The sequence below is a fragment of the Primulina eburnea genome, chromosome 8 (genome assembly GCF_022965805.1).
Source record: "Primulina eburnea isolate SZY01 chromosome 8, ASM2296580v1, whole genome shotgun sequence".
In the NCBI taxonomy this organism is placed as follows: Eukaryota; Viridiplantae; Streptophyta; class Magnoliopsida; order Lamiales; family Gesneriaceae; genus Primulina; species Primulina eburnea.
The window spans coordinates 44,056,885-44,073,816 of NC_133108.1; the positions used below are offsets into that span (position 1 = coordinate 44,056,885).

The window sequence follows — 16,932 nt, forward strand, 5'->3', positions numbered from 1 at the left end:
AATTTGTGTTGCGACTCTGTAAATTTTTTGTGTGTGTTGCGACTCTGTAAAATTTCTTTTGAAGGATTCAATGATGTAAAACTAGATGCCCAAAAATGGATATTAACTGGTGTAAAGTGTAACCAGGGATAATATGATCAGACACAACCAACACCACAAAAAAGAAAGGCAGCATAAATTGATTACAAATGCCCTTTGATTTCCCTTTTGACAATATATGTAAGCAGTTTTTTCCAGGTTCGATACATGAAGAATAACACTGCTACTATGTCGTCTCCTTTTACATCAGGAAGCTGCTACAGCCTCTCTATACTCTACAATTCTATCATATACAGACAGAATGTTCCTTAAAATTCCATCTAAAACCAAGCAAATTTCATCATATCAGAAATTTGCACCTCAATAGCCAGAACAGTACAAAAACCAGTTGCAAAAGCCTGGCAACAACCCAATTAGAAACCTGAAATCCGTATTTGTCTTCTTACAAAAGTCTCGTGTATCCTTGTCAGAAGTTTGACCTTTATGTTACAAATTTGGATCTGTAAACAACTAGCTGGGATTGGTGTATTCGAGCAACATATGAGGTGATCGGTAAATCTTGACCAGTGTCCAGTAAAGAACCTCTTCAACCGCAAGTTCACCTTCTGCTCTGGCAGCATATATATCCTCGCAGATGGCTATCAACCTTCAAGAGCAAATTCTAGGATTTGTCATACCATTTAAATCAAAGGATTGACCATTAAAAAAAAGGGGTCCTGGACTTCTGGTCCTTCTGGACAAAGTCCCTAATTACCTGTCGCAGGAAGGAAGATTCTCAAATGGTATTCTCATTCGGAGGTCAGAACATTGCAATCTGATAAACCGGCCTACCGCTAGCACAAATGTTATGTATAGACCCCAAATGCTGAATTTGCTGAGTGTCTCACCAAGAAATCCCTCTGGAAGTGATTCGGGGATTAATTAACTCAAACATCATTATCTTTGATTATATGAAAATTATCCCATCAATACTCACGTGGAGTTTCCTCTGATACAATGATAGCCATGGGCCCTAACATGCCACGGCAGCTACTTGTATTGAAAGAATTGAAAACATGGAAGGACCACCATTCAGAACTACCATGATGTAGGACAAGATCAGCGGTGACATCATTTACCTGTAGATTATTAAGTGATTTATGAAGCATGGGAATTATAATAACACACATAAAATTATAGTAAAGCCTGCTGTTAAAATAACCTAATATATCTAATGCCATCTGGAATTTTGCAGCTAAAAGACCATTGAAATTTAAGCCTTTGTGACATTCACTCGTGTCCCCAAAGCATCTGCCTCACTTTAGAGGAATGAAGTTCAGGAAATAAGAAGAGATACAATCGCAACTCAGTCAGCTGAGTTCTGTTTTTCAATATAAGAAAGTAAGAATTATCCAACACCATCGTACACACAGTTTTGTTTCTCTGGATCATAGCAATCCCTTTATTTTTATATATACACATCATGCAAATTTGTATAGATAGATAGTGGCTCGGTCATCTTTAAATGCCTTCATATAGGCTGGAAAATTTCGAGAAAAGAAAAATTACAAGTGGGAGCTTCTATTATTCACTTTCCAACGTATCAGGAAATGAATACATAAAATCATGATATGTTTGAAAGATCAACAAGCTTTTAGACACCTGGGATATATTTTTGGAGGACGAGGAGCTACATCAACAGGTGTTGCTAAAAGTAATTTGAAGTGGAAAGGGAGATGCATGTTATGGTATGCGAGAACAACATTGATATCCTGTTTGAAAATATTTTAGAACTGAGAAAAGGTTAACTAACATTCCTTCAGATAGTATGCATGTGCCATATGCAAATACTCCACTAGGCAGAACTTTTAGCTGCATATTAATTCAAATACTGAGAAAATCAGTTTTCTCCTTTAAAAAGGCCACAAATTCATTAGGACATGTTAAATGAATTGTTCAAAACACATTTGATAACCAGACATCAAGAAATCGTCAGAACAGAGAAAATATTTGGAGTAATGCACAAGGTTATGAAAAATCAAGAAATATATTTTAGAATTGAATTTGGTATCATTAAGATTATGATATATATTAAGTGATTTTCATGTGAATGAATATAGGAAAGAAATATATTTTAGAATCAAATTTCGTTGAATTTTAGGAGGCATCAGGACATTTTCTAGTTAATACAGGTCTTTTTTTTTTTCCAATCACAAAATAATCGTATTATGCTGGGTTCCATCCTTACTTTGTTTTTACTATTTAAATTTAACAAATGAAGGTTCATAAACTTACCTCCTGCTCAAAAGGTCTCACTTCACCAGAACCAGTAACACGAAAAAATCTTGGATAGATATTATGAACCCTAAAACTGCTAAAGGAACCATTTAGAACTCCCTCAACTTCTGATACTTTGGGAAGGTCTAAGGGATCGACATTTTTTTCATATTTCACAGTCTCCTTGCCCTTTGGTCGGTCCCTCATAAGAACCCAAGAATATTTCATATCCATAGAACTAGTGCTTAGAGACTGGATAAACTGCTTCTGAACAGCATCAGGTACAAACCACAGAGTACTTGCATCAGCTTGGCAACAAATGAGTTGAATGTCATCCACGTTATATGAGCTCAAATAATATTGAGGATCAAGATCGCCAGTTGCATTTACATGATCCCATGCAATTCTTTTACAAAGAGTTGTCTGGAATAAGGTCAACCTTCCACCATCTGTCTTGATGTCGAACTGAAAACTGGCGTCATTAATTGGATTCGCAATGTTTGATGGATTGCCACTACTGTACATCTGTAAGAAATAAAAGGTCAGATCTACATCTATAAAAATAAAAGTTCAAAAAATTATTTATTGTGCCAGATTCCAGACTAGTGTTGCACGTGATCAGTAGGCAGACCTATTCATGTAGTGCTTCAACGTGTCATTTGATTATGGACTTCTCACAGACAGTATGTGAAACCAATAGTATCAATTTTGCTTTGAGTTAATGGATGTAAAGAAAATAAGAGAAAATATTTTATACACTGCTTGAAGAGAGAACAAAGTATGCAATCATCTATGTATACAATTAGCTTGACTTAGTAAAACTAACTAAACTGACATGCAGCTCATTATGAAGAAGAAGTATAACTATCTCAACTGGCTCACTGATCAGTGAATTAATGCTAAAATAAGACAACAGCCAATTATACAACTTCTAAGCAACTTATATTTTAATATAACATCAAACAGATGTATGACAAATACTCTCGATTTCCACAACCTTTTGGCCAGCATTTTTATATTCACAAACAATCCAAATTTAACTTCATATCCTACAAGTTGAAATAAAGTTGAAGAAGATATCTAATAAAAGATAAATATGCTGCGCCGCTTGAAGTTCAGTAAACTGTAATTATCCTACACAAAGAAAATAACATTTGGAAATCCCTGTGGGATCCTATTTCAAGAATGAAACTGCTGCTTCATTGAGGTGAAAAGGCAACTAGCAAGGTGAAATATAAGCCAATGATTTTGTTGACCTCAAAGAAACCAAATGCTCAAATAACTGTTCAATTACTTCTATCGTTGCATGTGATCAAGTATAAAACATATGTACACTGTGCATACTCTGAAGGAGAAGCACGCAAAGAATGGTAGCATAGCGAAGCACGAGTTTGAATTGCCATTTCTATCAACTTCCATCATGGATACACACAAAGCACCTTCATGATGTCAACGTGAGATGGGTCGAAAGAGCGAGGGCATGAACTGAATGCAGGACTTTATTAATGCTTAAAGAAACATACAGGTGTCAAAGGCAGTAAAACATTCTCAAAACTTAGAACATTCTCAAAACGTAAAAGAGATAACACGTGTGTTCTGAGTCACAGCGAAGCTATTTACTGAATTTCTTCATCTAGAAGTCAGAGCCTTCGTTCTCGGAACCTACTGTCTGGTACCCGTACATCTACATGCCCCAGTCAACCTCTCCATTCCCTACCCTCTCTCTCCCGCTTCCATTCTCAGATTAAATGATAATGGAGGAGAAAAAAAACAGATAAACCTTGCAGTCAATGGAAAACAACACCATCTGCTGAAAGAACTAGAATAAAACATCACTTCTGTTCATACAAGAAGAACCAGTAATTAATGCAGGGCAGAATTATGACTAGAGTTGTTACTTACCAGCATTGGAGCCCAAATAACACAAATCAAAATAAAGAACAGGCATATGCCATTGCACAACTTAGTCATCTTGGTTTGCTTGTCTCCTGGTTTATGTTTAGCTCTGTTCAGAACATTATCACATTTGACGAGGTACAAGCTTGCATTTATATCCTCCAACTGAAAGGATTTACAAAAAAACAAATTCTATTATAGACTCCAATATTGCCGCTAGGGAGATTAACCAATAACATACAAGCACCAAAGATGGCATTTCGTAAATCCCAAAAAATCCTAATTGTAACGGGTTTATAACCAATAACATACAAGCACCAAAGATGGCATTTCGTAAATCCCAAAAAATCCTAATTGTAACTGGTTTAAACCTGAAGATGGAGGTATATAATTAACTTGGTTTAGTTTGAATCCGGTGTATGGTTTGAAGGTTTATATCAAGAACACAACTAATTTGTCAAAATATTGTACATTGCAGGCACGAGGATTGGCCAAGTTATGCTGCTTCTCCTCTCCAAAGTTCATACAGAATCACTACAATTCATATAAAAAAACAAAACCATAAGATTCTGTGAATCCAAATTAGTGAAAGTTGTCTCTCTCACATTCTTCTACCAAGGAACTGCTACCTCCTTTGACCTAACATAGTCTTAGTGAAATTTATTTAGTTTATGGAAGAGATAGATGGGCTTTTGGTAAAAACAAGAGATATAAGGGTTCAATTTAAAAAAGAGAGAAAGAAACATTGAACACGCATAGCTGGAAGAAAAAGCTCAGATAACACAGTTAACTGGATCATATATCTGTTTCAATACAAATTCAAAAAATTAATTGATAGAGTGCCACTTAGCATACACTGGAAAGCTATGTAAATAGAGCACCCACTGTTAGAAACTTGAAAAACTAACCTTCAGCCAGTCATACATTGTCAGTGATGTAGTTGTGCATGACCAATCAAGGACACATCGCAATTCATACAGAAAAGGCAAAGCACGATAGAGCCTATATCCTAAGTAATTAAAACGAGATACGTCACTGGTTAGAAACTGACGATAAAGTGTACTTTTATGAGGAATGCCGTATCGAATTTGCATGGCTTGTAAAGCAAGAGAAACCGCTTTAGTAAGATAAATTGCTCGAAGGGCCAATGCAGCGGCATTCTGCTGTGAAGTATCCATATTCCAAGCATACTCGGTGATGACATAAGTGAAAAGAATGAGGTTGAAAAGATAAAATATGACCTTCCCCGTCGCAAATGAACATAAGTATATGACGCGATCAACAACAATCAAGAAGAAAATTATCTGCACCACAAGAAAATCCAAGCATATAAAGAAACAAATAGAATGATACTCATAATTCACAATCAAAGGTATACAAGGTTTTCTAATATGTGCTTGCGCTTAACTGAAAATCAGGAATAAGTTGGCTCACCCACATAGTAACCTTTGTGCACAACAAATAATAAAAAAAAACCATGTAACTAATAACTCTATCTTTCATCTTTCTAATACTAAGCGTATCATTTTAAGCTCTCCAATTATACAAGAAAACAAAAGCAATGGTTGAAAGGCATAAAAACTTACCATTAGAATTGATACAAACTCTTTTGGAAATTGATCCTCAAGCTGATAATATTCCAGAAATTCACTCTTATTTTTTATGACAGAATGATAAAATATAGCAACTAGAAAGAAAACCGTCAAATCAGCTCCAAAGATATATGCATAAAGGTCAATTTCTCTTTTGCCTCCCCCAATTACTGAGAGTATAGAGTATGGAAATCCAGCTGCTTCAACAAGGTGAGCATTCCGTGCTTTAAGGATCTCTTTCGCAACATCAGCTGCTGGAGTAAGAGTGCTGAATTGTTCTGCAGGAACACAGTCTGCTAAAGGAGAGGTATAAACAACCTCAAAAACAGCCAAGGCCACATTCACATTTTCAGTGCTTTTTTCAATACTTTGAATTTGAACCTTGCTGGAATAAGGGCAATGGTTAGGCTTTTCCTTCTTGCAGTTATCCTCGTGTACAAGCCGGAGAATCTGATTTACTGCAGACTCAATCCTCTCTGGTTGAATCCCATCCTCGGGCCATGATTTCACATCCATGGACAATTGAACAAAGTATGGAGGAGATTCAGCTTCTCGCGTCAGAGATTTCCAGTATCTAGAACAGCCAAGGATCACCATTTCAGTAACCTGTTTCATTAATTGGAAGACCTTTTTTGCTTTCTCCCTAAAGGTGGAGCCTGCCACAACCTGCTTTCTATTTAGGGATCCCCCTCTGAAATTACTAAATCCCGCGGAAAACCACTCACCATCTTTTGCAGTTATAGAGCTCTGTAATAAAGTAAACAAGTACACCAAAAAAAGAGGTAGCAAACTGATAACAAATGATGATTTTATCCTTTTAGTAGGAAACCCCAACTTGGGCAGAAGGTCAGAATGCACGCTGAAACCACAATGCTGTATCATGATTTGGTAGATATATTGAACCAATACATATATCTCTGTATAGATTAGCATAACAATCCAGAAAATGTAACTTGGCCCTGTATTCACACAGAGAGCGTATAGGAATAGAGCTACCAAATACACCACAGAAAGCAAACTGAAATTCCAAAGAAACACAAGAACGAAACAACAGTAACACACAATATCATTATTCGATCTCATCCGTGACCATATGTGATGAACTATCCGTCCGATCTGTAGACTTGCTGAATCCGATGTTCTACTCCTGTCAGATTGCGAGGAAGCTGTACGATTCAAGTGTTTATTTTTAACATCTGGGCTTCCTCTGGCATTAGAAAGTCCATATTCAAAAGATGAGGGCTCATTTGAATTAGAATCTTCAGGTACGATATTTAAAAAGCTAACAAGATTGGTAACAGCCTGATTTCCAATTGATTGCACTTGGAAAACACCATCTTCTATAAACTGTACAGCAGAAGCTAACGGATTGTCCTTTGATTGGCTTTTAGTTTTGTCTACTTTGGTTAACTCATCAATAACATTATCACCTGCATCCTCCTCAAGTTCCGTTATCTCGAAGAGGGACGCATCCATTGAGTGTTTTTCAAAATCAACTGCAAAAGGCCTTTCTGCTCTTATACTTCTAGGAGATCCACACACATTAAAAGAAAATTGCGAATCAGGGTGGATATCCCCATCCTGGTTCTCAAAGGCTTCACTATCTTGCCGACTAAGTGACGCGTTCTTCCTTCTTCTCAAGCCTTCTTTATCCGGTGAAACATCATCATAAACAGAAATGGAATTCGTACCATGGAGCTGGATTTGTAGGTTGAGCATCTCAGACTTCATTTTCTCAACTTGTAAGTTCCGCTGACGTTTCTTCACCTCGGATTCACGAATGTGCTGCAACTGCTCGGTTTTCCAAGCAGCTTTTTTCTCTTGCTCACTTACAATTGCACCAATTTGTTCTGCTTCGAGGTATCTAAAGACATAATCAAATTCCAAAGAAGAAAACATATACGACTGGAGTGACACCAAAACAAAAATGATGATTTCGACCAAAGCAGATCTTGATGTGATCCGGAATCCATAATCATATTTATAAAATCCGATCACCTCATAAATATAATCAATTGTTTCACACTTCCCAGTATTAAAATCCCCTATGAAAGGAGACTGATAGGCCAGAGAGAGAACAATAACAGCAAAATTGTACACACGCAAGTACTTGAATATCTTATTTTTCTTCTTCAGTATGGTAAGTCTCAAACGGAAGAAAATAAGAGCAAAGCCAAGGTATCCAAGGTGTAGGATGTCATATTCCAGAGTTCCCGTGATAAGAATCAATGCAAGTACTAGATCTAATAGATGACAGTAACAGTAAACCCTCACATAATCGAGAAAAGTCCACATGCTTTTCGTTTCAAATGAAAGATCTTGCCAAACAAATGCATTTTTACGCTGAGAAAGCACCTGACGATATGTAGATGATCCAGAGAAACTGGACATGCGATCTGCGCGGAGTTTAAAACAAGCAAGAATGAAGACCATAAAAGAACTTATCAGCATTCGAGGGTCATCAACAATAAGACCTGCAAAAGAAAATCAATGCACTTAACTGTTCAAGCACTTGATCAGATTGACTAAATAATTTAGCTTCACTGGTTTATCAAGACAAAGAGATAAGCTTAAAACTGAATTAATCTCTTTAAAAGCTTTTTCATAGTTTTATAGAAATTAGCCTGAAACCAATAAAGGAATTTCTTTAATAACAATAAGATAAAAAAGTTATCCACTTTAGTAACTGAAAATCATACATGCTTTTCAACAGCCTGTACACAAACATAATTTGGTTATGTTAAAGGCATTCAATTCCTACACTTCTCGCTAGAATTTTACAAAAATATAAACTTTTACTCTAGGACTTCTCACAAGCATATATTCAGAACTTCCTGCGCAGCAATTTACAAAGTAAGAAAATTCATACCCAACCAACAATTTTGACAGTAGTGGAAATATGTATTTGAGTTTTTCCAGCAATCATGACAATGTACATTGGTATCAGTTGAAACGTTGTTGAAAGGCTTCATGTTCTTCCACATCGCAAAGTATTCAGCAAGAAGAACTGCAGCAAACAGAAAGACGAAGATTGGCCACAGTTTACGTATGATAGTCCGTGCCAACAGGACACAAGAGGCGAGACAGGCAATATAGAGAATAGAAATCGCATTTAACAAAGCAAAACTGGCTAGCAGCAGTGCTATCATATTTATCTCTAGACCGAAGAGTTTGAACATGTTTTCCATCCAAAACTTCAGGTAAACTTTTAGTGTTGTCTTCTGCATTTCAAATCTCTCTTGTTTCAAGGCAACAATCCTCTTATTATCCCACTGGTGGCCGTCATTCATGGTTCCCCAGATATATCCAAATGAATATTGTCTAGGTGCAGGAGTACTACCGCCTCGTCTAGAGGACAAATCCTGAGATGATTGATGGATACCATGCCTGAAAGACGGCCACGAATTGTTTTGTCCTATTCTTTGAGTAGCCATGTCCCTAGATCCAGATGATATCTGATTATACCCATCAGAAGTTGAAACAGCGGTAGAAAAATCTTCTGCTGAAAGAAATAATGGGCAAGGGTCCTCTGATCTACCTACATTCTGAAGGGTAGGCATTTTTTCCAACCAACGAAACACATTATACTGAAGGGTACATGCAGCAATCACCAGTACTTTGGCCCTCAAACCAGATTCTAGGCCCTCAAAAGTTGGTTTATATACTTGTAAACCAAGAAAAAGAGAAAAGTCATGGTACTTTTGGCCAGGAAACATTTTAGCTTGTTTACCCCACATTTGAAATAAATATTCAGCAGTCACTAGAAATCCTGTGTACATTAGAAATGATTTAGATGGGATTCGGGAGGCTGTAGGCAAAACTGAACAGCAGACAAGACCGAGAAGATACAAAAATCCAGATGCACTTATTGGCGATAATGATGCATAGAACAGAGCAATAAGCAAAAACTTTTGGCTATGCCAGATAAGAAACCGCTTAATGAACCCCAATATCCCTAACTGCATTGGATCATGATTTTCCGCCTTCATGCGTTTGCTTTGTCTTCTCTCATAGCTATAAAGTTGCATGACAATCAGTATAGCTAGAGACTCCCAAAGATTCCCTAACAAAGAAGCTTCTGTATCATAGCCAAAGAACACAAAAAGATCAACTTCTGCGGACATCCATGTCTCAATTGTAGGGAAAATACTTAAAATATACATGAAGATGAAAACTCCTATGGAGTATGCTTTGAGTGGAAACCATAGACGGCGTTTTGTTTTCTCAACAAGCTGTCTTCCGATAATCCAGAAAAGGAGAAGGAAAATGTAACCGAACGATATATAATTGGGTCTCACGAGGTACACCGCAAAAAGAATGGTGAGAAAAGCTATATAGGTTCCAAATGATCTATACATGGATAAGAACTTCTTTCCAATATCATTGAGATACAAAGCAACCTTTCTCTCTGAAAAACAGAAAAACGAAAAGGCAAACATTAGCTTGCACAAAAATAAAAAGTGGCAATACAGTATTTTTAGTAAAAACTACTGCGTTAATTCATAATAAATTTCTAGAATAAATTATCACTCGACAAAACACATGTTTTTATATTAAAAACTATTTAGGCCAATTAGTTTCTTCGAGCAACTCAGACAGTATTATTTTTAACAGCACACGATTTAAGAAGAATAGTTGACAACTTATCTCTAGAAAAGGTTACAGTACCATGGGATCGATTCTCGTAATCGTCTCTGATGTTGGAAGTGGCATAGACCGACAAAAGAACTGATTTGTTCAGACCAGCTCTCAGAATGCTAAATCCAATTGGAGGACTAGGTGTGTGCTGAACAATAGCAGAAAATGAGAATAACATTTCAAAGCCATGGTTATGTACGGCACAAAAACATGCAAGCAAAGCTATTTCAAGGAAGTCCCAAGAACTATCTTTCCCAATGAGACCTACAGGCAATTCAAAACAGAGTTAGCAACATACAATATCAGATGTGTAATGAAAATGGAAAATGCTAAAATAACTATTAAAACATCAAATTAAAATCAATAAAACCAATACCTAACTGTTTTAAAACTTCCTTGCTCACATATCCTTCATTTTCCAATTTTCTGGAAACCAGATTAAGCTGAAGAATGTATAATATCGCAAAATGAGCCTCGCAGAGTAGAATAAGGGATTGTCGCATCCTTTTATTTATTTTATGACTCAGCAGATAAGCAAAGAAGAATATAACTGAAAAGCAAGCCGAGGTAAAGATCAATCAGAATATTAAGGCAAACACTCATAAATGTTAGGGAAAAAGGTAAGTAATTAAGAAAACCACACTTAAGACTTTGGCATACCGTATACAGCATGAATGAAACCGGGTTTTGTCGCAATTAGGAAAATCAGCAACAGCACAATAGCCCGAGAACATTTACGCAGCCCCCAAGCTATTGTGGCCACTAGCAGGACTTTGGCATCCTCTTTTACTGCAATCATATATTTAAATAAATAGCAAGGTCAAGTGCCACATAAACCTCAGCTTCACTGGAGCAAAAAAGAATTTGTAGGACAAGCATGAGAATGGTGAGAGCTGGAGATTGAACACTTATCTTGAAGAACAACATGGAGATTAAAACCATAAAGATAAAGCTGCCATTTGATGAGGGTTCATAAACAGTATCCTCACTAGCAGGTGAATAGAAAGCAATAACCAGTGAAATGGGTGGTGCCAAGTAAGTACTACAGCTAAGTGCTTTGGTCACAGGTAACACTTGAAAGCAAGTTTAAAAAGGGTATACCCTTTTATCTTTTAACTTAACAATTGGATTTCAGATTGCCAATGTGATTAGAAGCATATGTACCTTCCTCAGTCTCGCTCTCATTAGAGAATTGCCTCTCCTCATTTGATAGGCATAAAAAAACTGAATTGCTTACAAGATTGCCAAGAGCAACAAGAATTCCAAGACAAAACTGTGCTAGAAGAAAGAAACCAGGGATGGGATAATGCCACAATCCAACCATTTCCCAGATCTCCATATCCTGCATGGAAAATAAAAATTCACCGTAAACTAAACCAAAAGATGAGAATTAGAATATCAATTTGAAGATTTACAAGATTCTGAGATACCTTCCCCAATTTCCAGTTCACATATGCAAAAGCCACATTGAATACATACGTGCTCACAGCCCACAAGAGAATAAATACAAGAAGCAACCCATTCAACCGGTGCAAGCGGAACAAGGATGGAAAAACATACAAAATATATCCAACATATGCAAGTAATCCAAATGCACAAATACTCGCAAAATGGAAGCTCCAATATGAGAGAGCAAACAAGGATACCTGCCATACATATACCTAAAAGTTAGAAATACAAGCACGAAAAGCTGAACAATTACAACTATTACTATCAAAAACTGGAAAATAGCATTCTTTAATCTATCAAAAAATAGAAACAAGAGTTTTCTGAATGAAGTTACTGCCCAAAGGATGTTAAAGCAAGTTTTTAAATACGTACCGGGAAGCCATAAGTGAACCAGTTAATACTAAAAATCCTGAAAACTGTTCCCCTCAACAAAATGTTGGTATGCCTTACTCCGGACCTGCATACCAGGGATACATAATAACATTTTTGTTGAATATATTTCATAAAATCATATTGACAAATATATATGTTGGATAAAATGTTAAATACTCGTACTAATCGTTAAACTAGCATCTCCTATAGTAATCAGAACAAAAGAAAAAATCTAATCCTCATTAAACAAGATCAACTACACTAATTCTCTCACAAGCATCATATGATAAATCAATGATTTCATCCTAGCTCGAGCGACATTGTGTAAAAGCTATAAAAACCAAAAGGGCGTCACTAACCTCAGTTGCCGCACAAAAAAGGAGTTTCTCGACGGAAGAAGTTGCTCAGTCAAGCTGCCTTCTCTCATGGACATGATGAATTCCATGTCCTCCAAATCATGTTGCACACAAGAAAGCTGCATTAACCATTTGATAATTAGTATTGTTTGAAATCAACAGTATCATACGAACTGCGCGCAATGACTCTCACAGGTTTCCTTCCTAGCACTAAAAAAATCGACTTGTTGTGAGGACAATGAGTGAGGTATGAGAACAATTATTGTGGTATGCATGAACAAAAGTCTAAAACATGTAGAGAAGAGTACAGACAAAGGGTGAATGATGAGGGAAGTGAAAAGGGTGAGCAACAGATCCTTTTAGCATCCTAATACAGATTTCTCTCTTCCAATATCTGCTGACCAAGCATTCTCTAGATTCAAGAAACCAGTCTCACATAATATTTCAAATTTAATGTATCATTTATGCAGAATGATATCATAAATAAGCATGCAATAATGTTGGCCCTCCTTGAGGGATGATCTAAACTAGGATAAGGAGACATACTTCCATTTATCCTTTTTCCATTAGTCTTGCTCAAGAAATCTGCCGTAATTCCCCTATGGCTAGAATGCATGTAATAAAAAGGAAACTAAATACCAGTACTACATATCAAAATAGAAAAATAAATAAAATCCTTCTAGCCATGGATAGGGGAATTACGGCAGATTTCTTGCAAGAAAAACAAATTATCTTCCTTGCATTTAAATGGCTTTTGTTGCAAGGAATGAAATTATCCAGATTTCCAAAATCAAATATGTGAATGTGAGACCGCGAGGTTCTCTCAAAACGAACCTCAAAACCATATACAAAATACATTGATCATCCCATAACATGATCCAAATTTGGGACCATAACACACCATGTGGCATCATTAACAACGTAGTTATGCTTGTCCGGATTCCATAACACAATTTATATTTAACCATCCCAGTGAAACAACATTAGTTGAAGGGCTCTTACCATAACTGCTGGATACCAGGTGGATTATTTGTTTCATGGAAATTTAAAATTAAGGTGAGAAAATATATATAAGTACTACAAATAAATAAAAGAGGTTAGTTGTAGATCCACTTAAGTGACTTTACCCTCTCATGTAAATTTGAGAGCTGATAACTACTCCTTACAATGTTTTCCTATGATATCGTATTTTTTCAAAACAAGCACTAGGTCACAAAACCTTAAGACAGAACAAGTTGCGCTTGTCAAAGCAAATTAAAGCCTGAAGTATATAATAATATAGTTTGTTTCAATAAATGCCAATGCATGTCCATAAGAACAACTTTGATGACAAAAGCATACCGTATAGTAGAAGACCATCAGAGAAATAGCAGAACAAATTTCTTGCCAGTCACAATCAACTGATACTTTGTACAGACCAATCGAGTTCATTATTCCCTGAACTGTTTGTGGAAACACAAAATGAAACTGATATATATAGAGCAGACAAATGCTCAAGCCAGCATATACCCACAGCAGCTTCCACCACCTTCAAGCCATGTACAAGAGCATAAGCGCTGGTGGAAAACTAAATGTCAAGACCTTAACTTCTGAACCTTTTAAGTTTTAATTACAAATTTCATTTTGAAAGAAAAACATCTAGCACTTGTACGAATTAAATACCTGAAAAGGCCTAAAAAGTTGCTTGTTAAAGACCAATCAACCAGACCAACACAGCTGCCAATGAAAAAGGGTAAAGAAAGCCAAGAAGGATTGCTGATGCCCACAGCCAACTGCACAGCTGGCAGTAACAAGCAGGAAACTAACCTCAGGCGATAACCTGCCATTTGATATAAAAACAAGGAAAAAAATAACGTGAGTACCCCACAATTTGAACATGTATCAATTTACCCTGTGTCAGACTCATCCTTGGCGAAATATTATGCCAGTGCGTCTCTAATAATTTACTGGTGAAACAACTTCTTCCTATTATATATGCAAAAAAAACTCCAGGAGCATAAAATTTGTTTGATAATAATTTTTTGTGGATACCATGTAACAACAGTATAATGGAAATTATAATAAAACATATAGGATATTTTGTCAGGGATTTTGATAGGAGAATTCTCCATCCAAAAGCTCAACTTATGATTTGGAAAAAATCAAAATTCTATCTTTTTTTAAAAGGTTTCAATCTACACACTACTTTACATTTCAATCAACAATTCAAGACGTAAAATTTACACACTTACTGTTTCCATCCCCACTATTTTCTGCAAGTTATTATACTATATTACATATTTTATAAAATCAGAACACTACAGTATCTCCCTTCATGTCACATCCAAACACCATATGGAATATATCTTCTGAATTTTGAGGTTGAAAGAAAATCTGAACACAACCATATTTACTGGAGACTTTTGCATTTATTACTCAACAGCTAAAAATTATAGCCAGAGTCAAACTTAGACAAACCTATATGTTCAACAACTGATGAGAGATAGCCCCAGCATGATTCTTGAGATTCAGATAAGCCAAAATCGTTCCTGTTGATCTCGACAATAGCAACAATCCCCACTAATAATTCTACAACCATGAAATAGATTGCTGTGGGAGATTTCCAAGACTGAATCCTGCAGAAACACACCAAGTTAAATAGTTTGCAGGATAATTTTCTGTACAACAAATAAAACAGATGAAAAACTGCTGTTCTTAGGTAAAATGAAATTAAGTATTCCTACGTCATAAGTCCCATTAGCTTTATCCACCAGGCATCGGCAAAGCTCCACGATGAGCCCATAATGGCCTGCACAATCAGAAATACCGCTTGCAGACAAACCACAAGAGCCGAGTAAATGAGAAGAAACCACAAAGATAAAATCCTTCCTCTGAACTGAAATCCTGGATTTTACAGAAACAATAGGAGAAGATTTTAGTTTAAGTAATTTAGAGAAGGACTTTGCAAATACGTGTGTGTGAAGTAGTGAAAGATATACATCACATGACAGATGGACAAATAAACATAAAACGAATCTAATATGCATGATTATCTCAACAAAAAGAACAGGTAAAGTAGCACAAATTACGCCCAAAACAAAAAGGAAACTTACCTCTTTTAGGGGTAGTAAACCGGAAGAACAGTGAAATCATTAGATTGATGAGAGAAATCAAACTCCAGTTCATTACCCCAGCTGCACAAACAAGAGCTTAGAAAGAAAAAGGGACCAAAATCATAGGCAAATGCTAACCCAATACTACTGGAAAGATATATGTACATAACTTTAATAAGGAAAATCGTAGCTCTTCAACAGATCAACTTGCAATTCTCTTGCGCCCAAAGTGTGTGGTTTCTCAAAATTTAAAAAAAAAACCCCAAATGCTAGTCTTTTGAAAGGAGTGATTTTACTCTATTTAAATCCTAGTCCGTACTCCAGCTTTTCAAAGAATCACTCTTCGTATTTAACTTCACAAATAACAAGATACCATTGAATTAAATAAGAATATGATACATATAAAAAGAAGTAAGAGCTGTGACGTTTCCAAGGAACAGTTCAACAAATAAGAAAAAAAGAAACATAACGAAACTAAACCTAATAAAAATTTCTTGCACACAAGAAAATTGGGCTACATTTCTCATTATACTTCAATTTTAACATATAAAGTCACATGTTAAGATGGCAATGTCACGGCACTCTCGTTCGTTTGGGCAAACATCGCATGAAATAAAAAGCTTTAGATTCAAGAAACCAGCATTTAACAAGAAATAATAACCACGGAACTTCCCAGGCCAAAAGCATTTCCAAGAATTCTAACCCAGAAGCATTAATTTGGTTATCCTGTGAATTACAGAAAAGCATGGAAACAACATAAACCGAGCAAGAAACAAAAAAAAAATCAAATTTAAAATCTCAATCATAATCAAGAAAACATAAAAAAAAACAAAGGTGAAAAGAACGAAACTTGAAGCCATACCCGTCAGAAGCAGCAAGGGCAACACAAATCCACCCAAAAGAGTTCCCATCCTGGTCGCCTTCTACAATTTAATCTCCTTTCCTTTACCTATTTCATAAATATTTTCTAAAACTTCCGTCCATCAAACACGTGAGCAGGCTAAAAAGGTAGCCCTAGTGCCCAAATCTCGATCAAGTAGTTGACGTTCATAAACATCACGAATTTCTGGCTATGATTTGGAACAAAGAACGCAATAATGTTAAGGGTTCATCATTCATACAAGGTAATCAAAGGGTGCGTAAAACATGTCAATATAGTTTGTTCACATATTTTTGTGTTTTGCACACAGTTGAGGTGAGTTTTTTCGGTATATTATTGTATGGTGGTGTTCTTTGGCATGT

General features: G+C 36.2%; 1 protein-coding gene across 5 annotated transcripts; it reads right to left on the reverse strand.

Moving 5' to 3' along the window:
- Nucleotides 1-159: 159 nt before the first annotated feature.
- LOC140840153 (piezo-type mechanosensitive ion channel homolog) lies at nucleotides 160-16,852 on the reverse strand. 5 transcript variants are annotated; one of them, XM_073207305.1, is made up of 22 exons: nucleotides 16,553-16,852; nucleotides 16,352-16,416; nucleotides 15,691-15,771; nucleotides 15,322-15,481; nucleotides 15,056-15,213; nucleotides 14,261-14,417; nucleotides 13,940-14,126; nucleotides 12,602-12,717; nucleotides 12,243-12,327; nucleotides 11,852-12,067; nucleotides 11,586-11,763; nucleotides 11,082-11,210; nucleotides 10,798-10,971; nucleotides 10,452-10,685; nucleotides 8,653-10,191; nucleotides 5,778-8,257; nucleotides 5,100-5,495; nucleotides 4,198-4,356; nucleotides 2,314-2,820; nucleotides 1,016-1,157; nucleotides 794-938; nucleotides 160-685 (listed from the first exon to the last, which is right to left on the reverse strand). In XM_073207305.1, exons 3-22 carry the CDS (start codon nucleotides 15,761-15,763, stop codon nucleotides 550-552), a joined length of 7,371 nt encoding a protein of 2,456 aa, XP_073063406.1. In that variant the 5' UTR covers nucleotides 15,764-15,771; nucleotides 16,352-16,416; nucleotides 16,553-16,852; the 3' UTR covers nucleotides 160-549. The 5 variants fall into 5 exon arrangements, with proteins under 5 accessions (XP_073063406.1, XP_073063405.1, XP_073063407.1 ...); XM_073207304.1 differs by lacking the exon at nucleotides 16,352-16,416; XM_073207306.1 differs by having other exon boundaries at nucleotides 15,322-15,386; nucleotides 15,691-16,416.
- Between the last annotated feature and the right edge of the window lie 80 nt (nucleotides 16,853-16,932).

Excerpts from the sequence above, each read along its gene's own strand:
- LOC140840153 (XM_073207304.1), bottom strand. The coding sequence starts at position 16,601 with ATGGGAACTCTTTTGGGTGGATTTGTGTTGCCCTTGCTGCTTCTGACG. Across the intron at positions 14,418-15,055 it reads ATCAGTTGTTGAACATATAG|GTTATCGCCTGAGGTTAGTT; the intron begins GTTTGTCTAAGT and ends ATCAAATGGCAG. Across the intron at positions 10,192-10,451 it reads TTACGAGAATCGATCCCATG|AGAGAAAGGTTGCTTTGTAT; the intron begins GTACTGTAACCT and ends TCTGTTTTTCAG.